At 41.5% G+C, this 21,269-nt stretch overlaps 1 protein-coding gene across 1 annotated transcript in view; it reads right to left on the bottom strand.

The window, feature by feature from the left end:
* The window catches only part of LOC114646669 (segment polarity protein dishevelled homolog DVL-3), a 39,144-nt gene extending 37,731 nt beyond the window's left edge, over positions 1 to 1,413 (bottom strand). The window contains exon 1 of the mRNA XM_028794967.2: positions 1,000 to 1,413. Coding sequence (XP_028650800.1) covers positions 1,000 to 1,160 — 161 coding nt within the window. The 5' untranslated portion in view covers positions 1,161 to 1,413. The remainder of the gene's footprint in view (positions 1 to 999) is intronic.
* Between the last annotated feature and the right edge of the window lie 19,856 nt (positions 1,414 to 21,269).

Raw genomic sequence — 21,269 nt, 5'->3', positions numbered from 1 at the left:
CTTTAATTCAGTCATAACCAGAGTCTGAAAAGCATCAGGTGCTTTCTCTCACACCTACCCTCCTGATGACACCAAACCTGTCACTTATTCTCTGATCACCACCATGACATTGAGGGGTCTGACTCTGAAATATCTGTAGCACACACCTCTCTGAATCACATACCTTCTAAAGCACTGTCCACATGGAGAGACCCCACTTATCACACGGCAAGCCCCTCATTCGGGAACCCCAGACTCAAACAGTGAGCCCCTCGAGAGATCCCAGACTCAAACCGAGAGCTCCCCACTCTGACTCAGGACCTTAAACTATGATCAGTAGCCCATCACTCTCACTCGGGACCCTAAACTCGCATGGAGAGCCCATCACTCACATCTGGGCCCCCAAATTCAGATGGAAAGCCCATCACTGTCATTCAGGACCCCAAACTCACTTGAGGAGCTCGTCACTCAGTTCCCTAAACTCAGCTAAAGAGCCCACCAATGCCACAAGTCCTTCCTCACACATTTTAGGTCTTTTGTTTCGTCTGTCAACTTCACACGGGACCCTCTGCTTGCAGCCCACAGAGTGCCACCACTAACCTTCTCCCGCACACACACACACACACACATCCATTAAGGACCCCACTTCTTAGCCCGTGTGACCAGCACTCATTCGAGCCTCCCCGTGAATCCTGCGGTCTGCTGCCTTTCCCACTTTCAATCACACGCATTTGTATCTACTTAAAGGCGGTCTGGTCGAGTAAGTTACGGGAGCTGCGGCTTTTCCTAGGCCCTGCTCCTCGACTCCACACAAAAGGAATCCTTTTCTCATAACAAAGAGGCCGTCCAGGCGCCATTTTCGGCCCCTGGCGTTAAGTAAAGCTTTACACAGCGCAAAGTCGTCAGCGTCCAAGGCGGCGCTGAGAAGAAAGACGAATCGTCTCGGGCCGTGAAGCCAGGAAGCGGCCGGAGAGAAAAGGCCCAGTCCAGCAGGCAGCGAGCCCCTGGTCCGGTTCTTACCCGAAGTCGTCGTCCATAGACTTGAAGTAGAACTTGTAGTTAGGCTTGTTGAGCACACTTTTAAAGTCCGCCAGGGTGACCCGGTCAGCAGGGATTGGCAACTTGACCAGGTACGGCGTCTCCTGGTCATCGAGGTGGTAAATAATCTTCGTCTCCCCCATGACGGGCCGCACAAGATGGAGCCGCTCCGCTCCGCCGGCACCCTTCCTTTACTCGACTCCTCTCGCCTCTGCTCGGGATTGCTCGGCTTCCCTCGGCTCGCTCCGCTGCCCGTCTCTCGGGCGCCTCCGACCCGATCCCAGGCGCCGCCGGTGCCCTCCGCACAAGACTGCCAAATACAACCGCTGTGATTCTCCGTCTCGGATTGTACAAAGCGCAAGCTCGGCTCGCTTTACCAGAAAACTCCCCCTGCAGGAGGAAAGTTGAGCAGAGACCCTAAAATATCCGCATCTGGCCTGGCACTAAGGGAAGAGGAAAAAAAAAAGATTTGCACCCCACGGACATTCTGCTGGCCTACGCCTCGATTACTAAATTCCCTTAAATTGCAGTTTTCTGAGTGTGGAAAAATCGGGAAAAAAACATGGAGTTCGTGCCTGCCAGATGTCCACGACTGCTGAGGAAACGACCGTCCGTTAGGAATCAAAGTAACTATAAGGACTGAAAAGGAGTTCGGTTTCTCCTTGAAATTCACTGAAAACCTTTAATATAAATGACGCTTAGTAGTGTTTAACTTTCTTTCCCATACAGATCTGTATGGAGTCAGTGCCAGTTTTGGCTGAACTAGGAGGAAAGGTAGGAACAAAGTCTAGATGGGGTGCCATTCAAACCACAAGCACACATACACATCATTACTAACTCGTATTAGTCCAATTAAAAACCACCAATCAACCCAATATGTGTGTGTCTTAGAGATGCAGGAGGACAACAAAGTACATTTTGATGAAAGCAGTGCATTCAGCACACCAAGTTGTCAACCCAGATTATCTATCTTCTCCATCTAAGGTAGCTCAGAAACAACTCACATAAACATGGAAGGAAAGTACAGCTTCACATGGACTGTAACCAAGCAAACATGATCATAGGACTCCATTTAGCTTCATTTTAGAATCATGGGAAACTGGAGCCTCTCCCAGCAGCACAGCATCAGCTGCAGATTTGTAAAGAAACACCTACTCATTCATATCTGGCCAAAACTATTATTATTGTATTTTTGTCTGATGGCTTTGACCAAAATGACTTTCAAGATCAGGGTATTTTACGCTTTGTTTTTTTTTTTTGCAATTCAAGCACAGGCAGTTAAAGTGACACAGAATGAGCTACTGACTGGAATCGACTCATTCAGGTTTTGAGATTTTAAAAACCCAGTGCCTTGGCCACATCATAATGCTGACCAAAACAGAGGCATCAATCAATCAAACATACACTTGTTTGGGATAGAAGGCTGGGCTATATTTTATTTCCAGCACCCATATCTTTCTCTCATACCTATGAATATGTGCTAGTAGTCTATGTTTTGTTGGAAATTTGTACACGGTTTCTTATTTATAGTGTGGGTGAGTGTTGTACTTTTGATTGAGTTGGGAATGTGATTGGATCCCCCTGAGGCCGGTATGCTGTACAAGTGTGCACCAGCCCACTTCAAACCCTGGTCAAATGCATACATAACATAGATTGTTCATAACTAATTAATCCACTTCATGGTATTGTGGGTTGCTCATGGAGTCTCAAATGAGGCACATTACCGGCATTGTGAGGGAGCGTCAGTTACGGCACTATGGCCATGTGGTATGATTCCCCGAGGGTGATCCAGCTCACAGGATCCTCATTGTTGAGGACCTGTTGGACCTGGCCAAGGGGACATAGACGTAATACCTGGCTGCAGCCGATAGATGGTCATTTCTGGGGGGTGGTACTGGACTGCATGTCTGCCTGGAGGGTTGCCAACCAGAATTCTGAGCTGTTTCATTGTGTGGGGGGTAAAGCAATGCACTGTACCAGTGCATGCTCCCCAACCTGACTTGACCTGAGGGTCCCATGGGGTTAGAGCTAATTCTGACAGCATCAATTCAGAAACCAACCCTGGATCAGACACCAGTCTATTCACCAAGGGCCAGTTTAGACTGGGATGTCAGAGGAAAACTCAAACAGCAACAGGAAGAACAGGTGAGACATATTAAATTATTTAAAAGTAGACCAATGAAAGTCTCAAATGGGATATTAATATAAGTGTAAAAATCGTTTCTTCTTTCTGTCTAAATATTGTTTGAGCACTTCATAAGTGCATCTGAGATTAATATAATGTTGTTAATTGACAACTTGTAACAGTAAGAATATTTTTGGGACACAAGCTAGCTGCTGGGAGTTGGCCTTTAGTTTTCCCATTTCAGACATTTGACCAAATTTAACATGTTTGATCAGATTCCGGATTCTCAAACTTGCAACACTGTATTCCCATATTTTTATCCTGACATAATCTGCTTAGTTATCTTCTTTTTGTCTTCATTCTATTGCCTAAGAGTGCAGATTTCTTTCATTGGTGATCATGACCTCTTGTAACAAATGTGACCATTTGTTGCATTTTCTGTTAGCCTTGGGAGCAATAGTTCAGCAGACTTTTCTACTAATGATGACATCATTCGATGCTTGAAAGTTGAAATGTACATAATGACATTCATTTAGTTTATTTAGTGTTCCCTTTTCCTCATTTACCTTGGAAGTTTTTCAGATACCGGTGTGTTCTATGTCAAGCTGCCTTTTGTCATGATGTGACCAGAGGTGTAGCTTTAGCTTGGGTTAAGATGATTCATGTGTACAGTCAGGTTTGATTTGATGTAAAACTAATTCATTTGTCCATCTTGGAGCTAATGATATGCACACCACTCCTCAACAGCATCACAATATAAAAGCAAAGATTTTCTTTCACCTTGCTTCCTCAGTGAGTCAGCTTTCATAACCACATGCTGCTACTAGATTGCTTTATCCTTATTATAATAATATAAAACTCAAAATTATTACTGTTATCTACAGTGCATCCGGAAAGTATTCACAGCGCACCACTTTTTCTACATTTTGTTATGTTACAGCCTTATTCCAAAATGGATTAAATTAATTTTTTTCCTCAGAATTCTACACACAACACCCCATAATGACAACGTGAAAAAAGTTTGAGGTTTTTGCAAATTTATTAAAAATAAAAAAAACTGAGAAATTACATGTACATAAGTATTCACAGCCTTTGCTCAATACTTTGTCGATGCACCTTTGGCAGCAATTACAGCCTCAAGTCTTTTTGAATATGATGCCACAAGCTTGGCACACCTATCCTTGGCCAGTTTCGCCCATTCCTCTTTGCAGCACCTCTCAAGCTCCATCAGGTTGGATGGGAAGCGTCGTTGCACAGCCATTTTAAGATCTCTCCAGAGATGTTCAATCGGATTCAAGTCTGGGCTCTGGCTGGGCCACTCAAGGACATTCACAGAGTTGTCCTGAAGCCACTCCTTTGATATCTTGGCTGTGTGCTTAGGGTCGTTGTCCTGCTGAAAGATGAACCGTCGCCCCAGTCTGAGGTCAAGAGCGCTCTGGAGCAGGTTTTCATCCAGGATGTCTCTGTACATTGCTGCAGTCATCTTTCCCTTTATCCTGACTAGTCTCCCAGTCCCTGCCACTGAAAAACATCCCCACAGCATGATGCTGCCACCACCATGCTTCACTGTAGGGATGGTATTCGCCTTGTGATGAGCGGTGCCTGGTTTCCTCCAAACGTGATGCCTGGCATTCACACCAAAGAGATCAATCTTTGTCTCATCAGACCAGAGAATTTTCTTCAGGTGCCTTTTGGAAAACTCCAGGCGGGCTGCCATGTGTTTTTTGCTAAGGAGTGGCTTCCGTCTGGCCACTCTACCATACAGGCCTGATTGGTGGATTGCTGCAGAGATGGTTGTCCTTCTGGAAGGTTCTCCTCTCTCCACAGAGGACCTCTGGAACTCTGACAGAGTGACCATTGAGTTCTTGGTCACGTCCCTGACTAAGGCCCTTCTCCCCCGATCGCTCAGTTTAGATGGCCGGCCAGCTCTACTAAGAGTCCTGGTGGTTTCGAACTTCTTCCACTTATGGATGATGGAGGCCACTGTGCTCATTGGGACCTTCAAAGCAGCAGAATTTTTTCTGTAACCTTCCCCAGATTTGTGCCTCAAGACAATCCTGTCTCGGAGGTCTATAGACAATTCCTTTGTCTTCATGCTTGGTTTGTGCTCTGAACTGTCAACTGTGGGACCTTATATAGACAGGTGTGTGCCTTTCCAAATCATGTCCAATCAACTGAATTTACCACAGGTGGACTCCAATTAAACTGCAGAAACATCTCAAGAATGATCAGGGGAAACAGGATGCACCTGAGCTCAATTTTAAACTTCATGGCAAAGGCTGTGAATACTTATGTACATGTGCTTGTTCAATTTTTTTATTTTTAATAAATTTGCAAAAACCTCTAGTAAACTTTTTTCACGTTGTCATTATGTGGTGTTGTGTGTAGAATTCTGAGGAAAAAAATGAATTTAATCCATTTTGGAATAAGGCTGTAACATAACAAAATGTGGAAAAAGTGATGCGCTGTGAATACTTTCCAGATGCACTGTATATATATATAAAATGATAAATGTCTATCAAGCAAAAATTCGAAAACCATTGGGCCTTGAACCTTGGTTTTAATCAAGATATTATGACATGCAAAGGCCCCAGATTGGAGATGTAAGCTACCTCGGCCATGTAATTGGGACTTCAAGGCCCTCTCCTGGCAAGTGGCAGTGCAGCTGCATGTTTTGGCTGAGAGGAAAAGAACAGCTGTGCAGGCACATTACTGACTGGAAAATCACAGCGACATCTGCCGACAGTGAAGCACATTGCATAGGTCAACTCATTGTCATACACTTCGAGCACAAAGGAAAGTCATTCACAACCAAAGACCTGGAAGTGCAGGCTGGTTCCTCCACATAATTAGACTTCAGGTCCCTCTCACGGCAAGCAGCAAATGGCAATGCAAGACAGGAAGAGAACAGAAGCAACATCTGCTGACAGTGAAGCATGTTGCACAAGCCGACCGATCAGTTTCATCTCAATGCAAGGCACAAAGGAGGTGGCGGCGCTCTTACCAGAGTAACCTTTGGTACTGTGTTTTGTAAAAAGCGCACAACATTAACATTTATTTATTAGACTCATGCCTTTATCCAAGGTGACTTACAACATTTATGATAAAATTATTTACATTTCTTTTAGGTTTTCCAAATGGAGCACAGGCAGGTCCAGTGACTTTCAAAGCCTTAACCACTATACCACACTGCCTGCCAGAAAAAGTTATATTTCTATTTATATTTAGGTAATTCACTTACATTGAGCCACCCTTCTTCTTCTTCTTCGTCTTCTTCTTCTTAATAATAATAACAATAATAATATTGTTATTATTATCACAGTAATTAGCAGTACAGACTCAAAACTCCAGACTTCTGTCCCTGTGCCCACATTTGTTTTTTCTCCCAAAGATATATACAGTATGTTGGGTTATTTGCAGCTCTATATTGACCTGGTAAAAGTGTGTCCTGTGATGGATTGGTATTCCATTTATTCCTGGTTCCTGTCTTGCTGAGATGGGCTGCAGCCATCTGTAACCCCTGGATTAAAAAAATACGATATGCATTTGTTATTATTCAGTGTTTGTTTCCTCTCACATGATGTCTTTGCGGTTTTAGCTGGTAAACCCAGGCTACAACAAGAAGCCACAGTGATTTACCTTAACACCTTTCTAAGGATGTGTGCAGTGCCCATAAGTGCAATCTTTTGCACGTCACTAGCTAATGGATAGCCTGGGAGCATCTTCCAGTTTTCATCATGATCTTTCTTTAATGTACCTAATGCTCCAACTATAACTGGCACAGTTCTAGTTTTACAGTTCCACATCCTGCTAATCTCAATTTCCAAATCCTGTATTTACTGATCTTCTGTTTCTTTTAACATGTTGTTCAAGTCATCTGGGATGGCTATATCAATCAACAGGCAAGTTCTCTCTTTTTTATTATGTAGCACAATATCAGGACGATTCGCTAGGATTGTTCTGTCTGTTGTTATTGGAACATCCCACATGATGGTGATATCGTTGATGTTCACGACCTTTTCTGGCTGGTGTATGTAATACTTGTCTGGCACTTGTACCCCTAGATTCTTGCACATAGTCCAGTGTACATAATTGGCTACTTTATTATGTCTCAGTGTATTTTCAGTAGGTGCAAGTGTTATACAGCCAGCATTATTATTATTATTATTATTGTTATTATTATTATAGTAAGAGGGAGAGGCTGAGAGGGAACTTTGCAACCAGCACTAATTTGAATAGTTTTAGCAACACATATCTATCTAAGGTCAGAAATCACAGTCAGATGAGTGGACAATGGAACGTCTAATAACTTTCAGAATTTATTCCAAAAAGCAGTTACAAAAAGTAACATAACATGCAACTCTCAAACCCACATAACCCAGTTCAGGATCATAGGGGCTGGAGTACTGGTTGTAAGACAAGAAAATGCCTTGGACATGACACCAGCCCATCACCACTCACACATACATTCCCTCTCTCACATTTGCACATGGACCAGTTTGGAGTCGCCAGTTAATGTGACATGCCTGTCTTGCAGCAGTAATTAAATATGTCACCACCATGCTGTAAAGTAAGAAGAAATATTAAAAATATAATTTTTGGACCAGTTTATCCCTTACTAGTAGCAAATGTTACCCAAGTTTTATTATTATTATTATTATCATTACATTATTTAGCTGATGCCTTTACTCAGGGCAACGTGTGTATTTTTATCTCTGAGGCTAAGGATCTGTGCTGGTATCTGGAAGGTTGCCGGTTCAAATCGCATTACTGCCAGAAGGGATCCTGCTCTGTTGGGCCCTTGAGCAAAGGCCCTTAACCTGAAAACTGCTCCAGGGGCGCTGTAAAATGGCTGACCCTGTGCTCTGACCTCCACGGGTCATGTGAAATGACAATTTCTCCTTGGGGATTAATACAGTGTACCAAATACCAAATTCCAAACAAAAATAAGAGTGATTAACTGGGGATCACACGGTGTGACAGTGCAATGCTTTAGTCACTGCGCTCACTTAGTTAGTAAAAAATAATGCAACTGATAACATCTTCCAATACCATCTATATTATAGGTGATATCCAAATTCAACAACACAAACAAAATCATAAAGTAATGTTCTGAATCTATGTAGAAAGACATGACATCAGCAGAACAATTGCATTGCCAGTGGTTCTACAAGTAGCCCATTGATATTGCAGTATTAGACAGCACTATGCATTGCTTTATAAATTTTGTAATGGCGCCAGATTGTGGCTTTCACCATGGCAACAGAAAAGGTAGCCGAATCTCAGCCTCTGACTGCATTTTTTTTCTTAGACTGACCTTGGGGACAAATAGCCAACATATTTTCCTATTTGTTTGTTTAAGTTGAAACTACACCCCAAGATAATAAAAATTCTTTAGAGTGTGAGGGGTCGTGATAACAATGAAACACTCTCTCAGGATGGGTATTTTGTCAATAACAGACAAGTCAATCAGTGCCACTACAAATGGCCTGACAGCAGTAATTCCATGGTCTGCTTTAAGTTGGGCCCATGTTTGTTCTCTGATGGTGTAGAACTCAGTCCAGAATTGGTTCCTGCATTGTACAGAATAAGCTCCTGAACCACCCCCTGAATTATAAATTATTAAACAATTACCAAACTTCCATGCTGCATGCACTGATACAAATCTCCAGTTCCCATATTCAGTGGTGGCCTTTAAATACACAGTCTGAGCCCCCTAGTCTGACCCACCAGGTTGCATCAAACACGTACCACACTTATGTTGCATGTGTCCTCCACCTTGTCAAAAGAACACATTTTGTTTTCTTGTCTGCCCATACTTTCTTCAGTTATCAAAGCTGCAGTCAAATTCATCAACTTGTGGAACAAAGAAAGTGGCCCTTGAAAGTCAGTTTCTGAAAAGCCACGTAGCCTTAGAGTAACTGTCATGAATCTTGGATAGCAGCTGAGTTACTTTTTTTCAGGAGCACAGCACATCTTCCAATGTTGCTCGCTTGACTCATCAGTTGTGGAAATCTGACTAATAAACCGCTGAAGTAAGTAGGATTGGGTAACCTTTTGTATGTACAGTGAATTGCAAATCTAAGGAACACCCTTCGGATATTACTACTGCTATTATCTTTGAAAGAAACCATTTAAAAACAGAGGAAAACTGGGTCATGGCAAAATCTAATTACTTTCATTTTCACCACAATGGTGCCCTCCAAAACTAACAGGCTTGTAAAGCATGGATTTGAAAAGCATTTACCAGCTGGCAACATGAATTCATTGTTTTCGTGTGTTCTTCTTTAATAAGTACTCATTCAATCCACAGTGTCTCAAAATCCATAAGAAACGTTATTTCTTGCATACTGGTTCTGCATTCTATGAAACAAAACTGAAGCTCTCAAATGTTTCTTAACAGGAGCTTGAAGAGGGTGGCATGGTAAGTGCCTAGTCCTGAGATCAGCACTACCCATGTGGAGTTTCTGCTCATGACAATGTGAGATTTTGATGAAGTCCTAATGTTTTTTTACCCAAATTCTAAAGATGTGCATGTTTGGTTAACAGGAATCTGGTAATATGCATAGTGGGGGTATGTACGGTTCCTGCCTTACACCCATTGCTGCTGGGGTGAGATGCAGCTTCCTTCAATCCTTAAATGGGTGAGTTACAAAGAGAATGGATGGATGGGAGACCATTGACAAAAACTCAAAAAGCATGTCTCTGCTTCCAGTTTCATGTCCTAGAAGTATATCTGATGGAAGTTCCTGAAGAATTTCTTCCCATTTTTCCAGCAGTTACTTACGATTCATCTCTGCTGACAACTATCTGTACTTTTAGTTATCAGAACCACAATGTAGGGTTAACATAAACAGACATGCAAAATAGGAGTTGTAGGCAGTAGTAAAGTTCAATCAATACTCAGTGCGTCAATGTGGTCTGTGAATTTAATAAGCTGACATAAATAACCTCCTTGTGAAATATTATCATTTTATACTGTACACTGTAATAATTTTACTTCTACTTATTATGGTAATTTGCTTGCTTACTTTTCCTTTTCATCATGGTTTATTCCTTTAATTTACATTATTATGCTGCAGTTCTTGAGCTCTGTCAGGAGAGACTCTGAGAAAGTTCTTTGTTTTCAGAGATTTCTAGCAAAAGGGACCGAAAGCTTCTTGTTAAACACCAATTGGTTTATTGTACCAAAACAATATTGTTGTAAAGTTAAAAAAGCGTTACCAACCCCTGGCATTTCAGACACACCAACTGTTAAAGCGCAGACCTGCTGAAGCACCTCAGTCACTGATCTGTTCAACCCTAGGAGTTTTTGACCTTCCAGCCTTCAGACCTCTCTACATACCATGCTGTGGCAGTGCCGTGAGAAGTCTACAGGCAGCACACTTCAAAGTGACAAAGTCCGGACTACCATCGCAGCATTCACCCTGATGATTTTCATTTGGAGTCTCCTGACACAGCCTGATGTGAATTGCGCATAAGGTTTTTTTAATACAACCCAAGTATAAAATTATTATTTGTGTCATGATTGAGGTTTGTTGTTTTTTTTTTTTGGTTATTTTGTTGCTGTTGTGACTTTAATGTGGCAGTGTATTTAGAATGACCTTTCCAAAGTGCATTTCCTAGCACTAAACCTCGTCCATTCATGAAACTTATGCTCCCTGCTGGAAACAGTATTGGGTATAAGGAATGGACAATTCATCTGCTACACTTCACTGTCTCTTACTAGAGTTTCAATAACAACAGTATATCAAATTTCTGCCAATGGCCTGTACACAGTGGGACCAGAGCCTGTCCTGGCAGAATTTGAAAAAAAGCAGGAACCAGCCCTTCATTTGTTCCCATCTGTTGTCCTACTGAAGCAACTTGTAGATTCATTGGGCATCCAGCCATCTGGAAATGTCCGACTTCTATTAGTGGGATAAGGACATGCACCACCACTGTTAGTACATGCATGTCCATTTCTTTCTTTCTTTGTTTACTTTCTGCCAGCCACTTCCCCTTGTTCTGATTTATCTCTCAGATTATAATTAATGGATGACAGTTTTGTATTCAGTACAATAATTCCGCCCAAATCGATTACCAAGCTAATGAGGTAAGGCATTAATCATGGTGCCAGAGAGTGGGTGGATTACCATGTAAGAAAGAGTTTCTCTGTACATGTGAAAATAATGACCCTATAAGCAGTGTTTGAAGTGGGCTTTATGAAAGACAACCCCCCACCCCCTGCTCTTTAACCAAATAAAATTTCATTGCAGCACTTAAAGTCTCACATGGGACAACCTGCAACCCACCAATCTTTGATTGAATTTTATTTGTGGGGCCTATCTAAAGTGCTTAGCATGCTAGTACATCGCAGTACTTGAACCTTCACAGTGACTCATGTGGACCACCAGGGGCCGTACAGCTCCCTCAACATCGACACAGGCAGGCTGAGACACAAGTTCAGCACAGCACACGTTTTATTCTTCAGGGAGGAAGCATTTTCTGTTGCTCCCCACTACAGCACAATACAAAAGCACCAAACACAACACAGCCCTTCTTTCTTTCTTCTACCTCCTTCTCACAAGCTTTGTCCTCCAGTTTCCAACTCTGGCTGTGTGACTAGTGGTGAGGTGGCTCCTTTTTTAGTGTACCTGGAAGTGCTCAAGGTATTTCTTGACTGTCTTCTGGCTGCACTTCCAAGTGTGGCCGAAGTGGTGCTGCAAAGTTCTCAGCTGTACCTGCAGCACCCCCTGGCGGTGCCCAACAGGGTTGCCCCAAACTACAACTCTCGGGATGCCTTTAAAGGATCTGTGGTGCTGTAGCAACCCAGGGGGGATACCCTCTAGTGTCTTGAGAAAGATAATGTCCTAAATATGGTTTCTCCCTCTGTCCTTCCACCCAGCTTGCATCCCGGCCAGGTAATGGCCCTGGCCATCCATCACACTCACAAAACCCAAATTGATGCTAGTGTAGCACCATTAACTGAGAACCACCATTAATTTGGTTCCACTTCATGCACTGTCTAAAAACCTATAATGGACCTGGGTGTCAGTGCCTCTCTGGGCAATTGAATATAAGTTTTCTCATGCACTATGTGAATAATAACACAAACAAAGATAAAGATTTGATGCATCCTTTGGCAAACCCCATATAACTGAAATAAAATAAAAAAGATGTTAGCATATAGTTCAATAAATGTCTTCAGAGATGCAAGTCTACAGCTAAACTGAAGGCAAGATGGTGGTGGAGCCGGTTAAGAGGCGGGCTCAGGGGACCAGAACCTGGAAGTGATGTCATTCACCTTTCCATTGCAGGTAGTCAGGTCTGCAGAAGAAAGGAGAGAAGAGGCATTATGCAGCAGCACCAATCTTCAACTAGGGGTTGAGTTACCAATAAATGAGCCCTGAAATTGACTCTCAAGTGCATGTGTGTGACATTGGGCCCAAGCATGTAAAAATGGATGGAAAGGATAACCCCCCAGGCTGTGCGCTCAACTCCCATCTCCCCCATGGCCAGAAGGTGTAGCTGTAGTTCACACACAGATGATAACAGCATAGGCCTGACCACCACCAATGCTCAAGGAAACAGATAAGAACCTGGGACTGTAGGTTTATAAGGTCATTATTGTCACTTGTACAGAGGACCTTACGTATACAGTTCCTCTGTGTTATAAGAACAGTACAATCTGTCACTGATGTGGACCCACAAGTACCTGCAGCAGTGCACCACCTCTACTTCTCCTTGCTGCAGAGAAAGTCAATAAATCAGCTTTGCTTATGTTAAGCTGCAGACAATTCTTTCTGTACCATGAAACAAAGTTCTTCATCTGACACTACCATTAAAACCAAAGGGGCTGATGTAGAGATGGTCAAGAACTTCAACTTTCTGGACACTAATAATGAAAACAGGGTGAAAGGCATAAAATTTTTTCTCATTCCACAGAAGACTAAAAACACTGAGTGTATCTTCATGAATGCTTGCCAACATGTACATGTATCCAACCCCCAAGTCCAGTTAATGGGCACTTGGGCCATGGCATATCTGAGTAGCATCTGACACAAGCTGGAAACCAAGCGTGAATGAGGCACTAGTCCACACACATATACTAACTTATACCGGGCCAATAGAGTCGTCAACCCAACATGTATGTTTTTGTGATTAAAACCAAAGTACTAAGAGAAAAATCCACACAGAGCGAGAACATGCAAATGTCACACAAAAACGGTGACCAGGACTAACAAATACCCATTCGAGTGGTACTGCACCACATTCTGGTCTAATTCCTATTGTAGGGCATTACAGAGGGTGGTGAACACAACACATGCCATCATTTGAAAAAAAAAAATTCCCTAAAGGAAAGGAGGCTGGACTACAATGGTCCAGGCTCTCACTGTACTGTAGTGTTCCAGGAAGAATTGCTTTTGTTCTCAGTTTGTGTGACATTTGAGTGCCAACTCTGTTGTAAGTAAGTAAGATTTTCAGTGTACATCTTTGGGCAATCAGTGTGGCCTACTGGTTAAAAGTTCAGACCAGTTCAGTTCAAGCTTGGAATTTACTGAATCAATCATCTTAATCTGCCTGTATTTCCATTGCCATCAAGTGGCAAAAACCCTTTATATATGTGAAATGAAAATAGTTAAACTAAACTTTATCTAAAAATAAAATGTCTTGATGCATGTGTTGAAGATATTCAATGTTAACTTACCTTTCATGCATCCACTTTTTGCAATTCGGGGTTTTAGAGGCCCAACCTTGTGTGGGATACCAGTCTATTATAGTGCACTCTCAGTCGTAGTGAACCAATCGACATACCATACAATTCTGGGGTTTTATGGTAGTTCGGAGAATGCCATACAGACACTCTGGGAGGATGTCCAGTGTCCACACACACACACACACACACACACACACACACACAGTCCTGGAGTTGTAAGGCAGCAATGTTAAAAATTATATCATATTGCAACATACCTCAGACCTAAAACTTAAAGAAAAACTTCACTGTTCAACTCCATTCGAACTAGTGTGGTGCTGAGGTGTCACCCATTGCACGGCTGCGTTCGACTCCTAATTTGGGATCCTGAGGTGGTTCGTCATGTGGTGGGCACGGCAACATGCTGTATCACTGCATGCTCCCAACCTCTCTCTCTCTCTCAGTGAAAGGCAGAGATTGTTCATTTACGTCACCGAGTTAATAACTGAGTTGCATGGCCAAACTGCCCATGAAGTTATACCTTCAGATCATTTAACCACACTGCTGTCTGGAACTGTCCTGCTACCAACAAATCTCTAAAATGAAAGGTGACCTGTTTCAGCTGATAGATCTAATTCATCTAGTGCCCAGCATTCCACAGGTCAAGTGTTACGTTTGCCGGCTAACAATGTAGGGTTGCCGGCACAGCTCACCAAGATCCCACATTTCCCCAATCCCAGAGTAACTTTCCACATCAGAACATGGATTTTCTCTCACAGTGTGGGATTCCTTGAGGTGCTTACCTTGATATTCCCACCTGTGATCACCTCAGGGTAATTTCATTTCCTGGATCTCCCAGGAAAAAGATGGCAATTTTTCCCTGTGTTTTTTAGACATGCTTGAACTTTAACAGTGTTTCTTGGAAGGGAGTGTTACAGTGCACATGGATTGGACACGGCTCAGACCTCAGGTCATGGTAGTCACATTCTCAAGAGCTTTAGGAATTTCAACATCAGAACTCAAATGAAACTTTAATATTGAGTATTCAGTTCAATTATCCATCACTGATCTCTTTGTTGCTTCTTCTTCTCTGTTTGGAATTGTTGGCATTCTGGAAATATTTTGTGGCTACTGGACATTTGTGCTGGTTGATTTCTGCAATTAAATCTTTTTAGCTGAAACAAATCCTTGGTGGCACAGTGATTAATGCATCTGTCACACAACTTAAGGATTTATGTTTTCATTCCTGCCAAGGCATGGAGTTTTGCATGAATGCAGCTGAAATGGAGATGGCACCATGGAGCAGTGGCTAGCACTCCTGCCTCACAGCTGCAGCATCCTGGGTTTGAATCCCAATCTACTCATTGTTTGTGTGGAGAATGCACATGACAGCCATGTCTGCAAGGGTTTCCTTTCACATCCCTAAGAAGTATGGGCTGGGTTAAGTGATGGTTTCAGTGATGAACTGGCATCCTGAACAGGGCTGGGTCCTCTTTTGATCTCACTTTAGCCACCTATAGCCCTGCAGTGGAATAAGCATAAGCAGAAAATATGTTTACATATTAATGGTAAGCATCTCTGCCTCACTGCACCAAGGACCTACCTGGGTTCAATTCCCTCTCCATTCATGTTTACTGAATTGGTGACTTCAATGCCATGAGCTTGTGTTCTTGTCTTATGTTTAATGCAGATAACATACTTTTGAATATAATTATATGCAAAGCTAGTATATCTATTAAAATATTAATATTAATTCCTTAACATTTTAAGGTAAGAATCAGGTCTGGGTTAATGCCTAATTATATACATATTCCTGACTATTAGTGTCCGCATGGTGGAGTTTGAACATTCTCCCTGTATCTGAGTTGTTTATTTCTCCAGGTACTCCTGCTATCTTCCCATAACCTGAACACATACAGCTCAGGTTAACGAAGACCCCAAGCTAGCTAACCGTGAATGTGTCCTGGAATGGACTGGCACCCCCATCTATTCATCTATTACCGGTTCCTTCCTTGCACCCAATTCTATCAGGATAGACTCTGACTGGATACAAAGCTGTAATGGAAAAAGTGAGTTTAGGGTCTACTGGGTCTACTCCACACTGATGACCACCATGACCAGTCAATGGATGTGTGATCAACTCCCGAGTTACTCATCACTATGTGGCTACTGGTACATGCTTCTGTTCATTTACAAGCAGCAATAGCAGAAATTCTTCAATAGTTCCAGATATGAATGAGTGCTTACTTGTTCTTTCATTAAATGACATTGTAGTAGTTGTAGCCTACGTGAAGGGCTTGTCTATGCAAAGTTAGCACATTCTTCTTATTTTTCTGTGAATTATTCTCTATCAGTAATGGTGTCTTTGACCTTGGAGGTCAATCATCACCCGGAAAGCGGATAGTAGACGTCACGTAGTATATGTGTACCAAACTTCAGGTCAATAGTTCAAACGGTTTGCGAGCTACAGGTGATTTAAAATCCTGGACAGACAAATGGACAGCCAATATAAGAAGATTATATTGTAAAGATCTCAAAGGGTCAAGGGTGGACACTTTTCACAATTTACCTCCATGTTAGTCTGTTTCTGATTTCTAACTGCTCTCCCTGTTACAACAAGACTGGTTTAATGTGTATGGGCTTCAACCTACAATATCGCGGCGACCTTGGGTTCTGAAACTATGAAGGACACGCATCTCAGGAGGCTGCGGTGGGACATGAAAATCTGGACAATCCAGCTATAAATAAGCCGCCAGAACTTAAGAGAACAATTTGGAGGCGTCTTGCTCCTTCTGCAGTCCATCGGCTCGGATTCCTGGGCATCAGCAAGGCCTGAATTTGGACCCTGGGTGGCTTGGGTCATCTCACAGAGCGCCAGGGGAATAGTGTGACATACATGTGAGCGGAGTGAGACAGACCCAGGAGGACATGTGTGAGCGGTCCAAAGCACGTTGTCACTGAACACCTGAGCAGTTTAGAGTAATTGGCGTCAAAAAAGCCAATGGTTCTTTTAAGAGCCTCTCACCAGCCATCAGCGTCAGAAGGCTAATTCCATTCCTTTTATTACCCTCTTTACACCTGACGGATAACTAACATACAAATGTGAAGACACCTCGTAGCAATGTAGATAGACAAATGCAGCTGAATGGCACAAAGGAAGATGGACAGTGTAACTCTCTGTGACGTGTTCGTAAGGCGGGGCCGGTGGCTCTTCAAAGCAGCAGCCCTTTGGCTGACCGGTAGTGACCCCTGACTCAATACTGCTTCAGTCTCTTACTCATCTGGTATGTGCAAACCTAATGGAGGAGCCTAGGGCTGCTGCCCGGTCCATTCCCGGTGCCATTCTTTGGCAAGCTGTTCAGATTGCTCTGGTCCCATGTGCACAAGTCATTTATACAGGTAAGGGTGTATCTTAGTCAAAGCGGGTGTCTTATTTATTTATTGCTTGCTTGAATATCCCCCATACTTCCTTCCATTACTGCTATCGAACCTGCCCGATCAAGTTGCATGGTCACTGGTTGACGAATTGAGCTTAAGGCATTGGTCCACTCTTGACGGGAGGCCGGGTCTGACATAGCAGCATCTTTCACCTCAGCCTGGCTCTCAATGGAATGTTCAAGAAAAGATGTATGGATCCCAAATTAAAGGATTAAAAATTGCATCATATTTGCAATCTCTGACCTTGAAATACTCTAAATCGGTACTCAAAAAATGTTTGGAATTGGTCATTTCTAACCGTCTCTTTGAGAATTAGGTCTTTACTAGGTACTGGTAAAGAATAAAATATGTCTGAAAATGGCATAAAATGAAACTTCACATATGCCTATATTACCAATCCTCATTTTTAAAGTTTTGTGAAAATGAGTAACTTTGACCACTTGTATCCCATTATGGGGTGAGCCCCTGGGGTCAGTTGTTGTGGCCTGCTCAACTTCAAGCCCTGCTGATCATTTTTGCTGAAGACACCTATTGCTCTACAGTATTCTTTTTCCTATGGGCTTAAATTTCCTGCACAAGATTTGGGCCAAAAAATATCCCAAAAACATGGGGGAACACCACAAAGGTCAACGACTTGGACAACTAGACATTAAGACGAGTCTAACATTGTATTTTATGGGGGGAGGGGGTCTCGTACCAGCGAGTCAGTTGGCAACTGACAAAAAAAGTAATTTCAAAGTGTAAGTAAAAATAACAGTAAAATAAAATAATTCTTAAAAAATTACAAACTTGAAGTATGTCCACTGAAGTACAGTACAAGCAAAGTCTGTTAAGCTGAGGAAACTGCCCAAGAGTCTTCAGACTGGTGAAAAACCCAACCTGCTGATGTGTTTTATTTTTATTTAATTTGAATTTGTTTTTAATCTATTTGTTTCATTTTTTGGTTTACTTTAACAGCTGAAAATACCTGATATTGAGAAAATAACTAGGTACCAGAATAATGTTTTTAATTTTTTAAAAATATTTCTCTCACTCTCCCAAAATAAATAGCTAAAATGGATCAGTGTTTGTAATATTTGACATGGCACGCTATGCTCTGATGGCGGTCAAATTTAATTGTATGCTTTGCCATTGCATACTCTGTCCCTCTCTCTGTATCACTCCTAACTGCAGATGCTGCTTCTTTTTTTTCCTGTGGTCATATTCTTGCACTACTTACTGTTTTTGTGTGGTGCCTATTCAAATTTTGGCAAATCCTAGCTTTGGCTATCGTGCTTTCCCCAGAACTCCCGAATCGATGGTTCAAGCTCAGAGGCCCCCTCCCTCATAAATCTTCCCAAGTCTGGCACTATTGTATCACTTCATTGTCAAACCACAGTAACTGATTTGTCAACAATATTCTCCTGAGGTAAGTAAAACAGTAGAAAAGAATTTTTATTTTCAAAACTGCTTCCACACTATTGTGCGAAGTGACGGTTTGTTGTTTTCAGCACAATTCAAACACCTGACAAGTAAGATTAAATGCATATGTAGGATGGCACATAAAATGTTTAAAAAAAAGGTTGCTCATCAATACATTTCAGTGTCAGTCTTTTAAATTACTAGGTGGCTCTGCCTCCTGCTCTCTTCGTTCGCTAACCCCCAGGCGAGCGCTACGTGCTAGCCACTTCGCGTATGGGGAAGCGGATGTACAATTTAAACAGATTGTTTATTTTCATGGGAATTGTTATATATGCATAATAGAACTAACTATTTTACATTACAGTGAGTAATTAACCATAGTAAAGAACAGTAAAACATAATAAATTGAAAGAAAATTATATTTCATGTTGTGTTCATTGGTATTCATTTCATTATACGTTTTTGTTGTGTTTGGCTTTGAAATTAACACGCAAATACTTAAAACAATATTTGGAATTAACTTTTCATCAAAATCGCATTGAAATTTGATTCCATGTTTGGACTTACATCTTGACAATGCAACGTATAACTGCCCGTGAGTGAATATTGTTTCTTTTTTTTCTAATAAATAACCGACTTTTTTGAATGTTTGTCCCTGTGATTTGTTAATTGTTATAACAAAAGCTATTCTAACTGGAAACTGTAAATGTTTTAAAACAAATGGCATATCAAGATCTCCTTTGGTGTCTGTTATCCGCAGAAGATGTACTACATTACGTTTCTTGTCGGCTGTTAAAATTTCACGTCAGAATTGTTTGACCAATTTTCAATACAACTAATCTTGTCCTATGGCATTGCCCATCACTCATACATAAATTACGCAATAAAATTACATTACATCTTTCGTTCAACAGTAATTCGGCCAGTGGAAGACCAGATGGTGTTAACGGTTGTAGGTATTCTACGGGATATTGTAAGTTGATGTTTTCATCTTCCACACCATCACCACCAACTTTTTCAGTATAGTCTATTGATACGCATTTTACCAATTTGCCCTGTAACCGATCGACAATTTTCACATTAATTCGTTTGACTTCATCGTTTATCAATTTCATTGTAAAATTTATAAGAGCTGAGAGACCAAAAACTGTGTCTGTCAAAAGCATTCACACAAATGAGATGTGAGTGTACCGTGTGTATGTTTGAATATGATTGAGAGGAGGACGTGACTTGAAACAATCTCATGTGAAAGTCTCGTCTCACAGGACTTGAAAAAATCTCTTCAAAAAAGTTTCGTCTCGTTGCAGAATTTCTTTATTATATAAAAAAATCTCGGGAGCAGACAAGACTTTTTCGGAGAGATAATTTTATGTCCCGCGAGACGATACTTTGTGCCAAGAGATGAATTGAATATCTAACAGGTCCAAGCAGGGGCGGAAATAAAAGACAAACAGTAGAAGAAGAAAAGACAAAGTAGAATGTCATAAACATGTTCGAAAACGTTGCCGTGATAACACATGCAGAGCAGGTTAGAGATTATGAAAGTACTAAAATTCAAAACTCAAAAAAATGATAGTAAAGATTGCATTAGCGCTAACAAACGGAAATTACTCAGAGAAATAACAGAACAGCGAAAAGAGATTGAATATATGGACATAGGTGATATGACAGAAGCATGTGATATTGTTCGGCTTTAAAATTTAAGTCGTAGACTTGTACATCGTCTAATTCGTGTTGCCATCTGGGAAAAGTAGTGTTTCTTCCTAATGAAGAGACGAGAAATAAAAGATTTGTTATTTGGTGAAAGTGAAATCCACAAACACTACAGGCAAAATATTCGAATCTACAATAATTTGTTCACGTTCACATCATTCAATGCTCAAAACATAGATTTACACAATTCAAGACCATACACTATGAGAATCTGTGGTCCCGCAACAATTAAAGCTACTGCAAGTTTAATTTTAAAGAAAATACAATTCGGTCAGGTTTATATTTATGATCACAGAGAAGCGATGCAACATAGAATTGAAAAAGTTAAATGATCGGACCTATTTGCAATTCTACAACCAATAATGGATATAAATCCATACGTTCAAAATCATTTTACTTTACACGAAATGTATCTGAAAAAGATGAACAAAAAAGTTTTTTTGGATTTCTATATGAATCCGAAAGATCACACTCACATATATAATAAACCAACATGTGACGAATTGTTAGCGATAATAGTTTCAAAAGACGGAGATATCAAAGACAGAGTTGATATTCATGTTTATCCAAAAGCACAGCACGATTCGTCACAAGCGGCAGATCTGGGAAATGACTAGAGCGTAGTGCCTACACGGGGGTTGACAAGCGAAGCGAGCAGGGGGCAGAGCCCTCTAGTTTTTTATATAATAGAGAGAAATATCTTTGAAGTGCAACTAAAATTAAATAACACAACCATCGTAAACCTGCTTAATCCAATTCAGTGCCCAGGGTAGACGTAGTCTATCCCAGCGATATTACAGGTCCAATTTAGAACTGCAAATTAATCTAAGGTTCATTGGTATGGGGATGGGGATGTAAGATTAAAACTGGAGTTCTGGAAGGAAAAAGTCACACAGT

The sequence above is a fragment of the Erpetoichthys calabaricus genome, chromosome 2 (genome assembly GCF_900747795.2).
Source record: "Erpetoichthys calabaricus chromosome 2, fErpCal1.3, whole genome shotgun sequence".
In the NCBI taxonomy this organism is placed as follows: domain Eukaryota; kingdom Metazoa; phylum Chordata; class Cladistia; order Polypteriformes; family Polypteridae; genus Erpetoichthys; species Erpetoichthys calabaricus.
The sequence above is the reverse complement of the archived record's forward strand: the minus strand, read 5'-3'. Positions and strand labels throughout refer to the sequence as shown.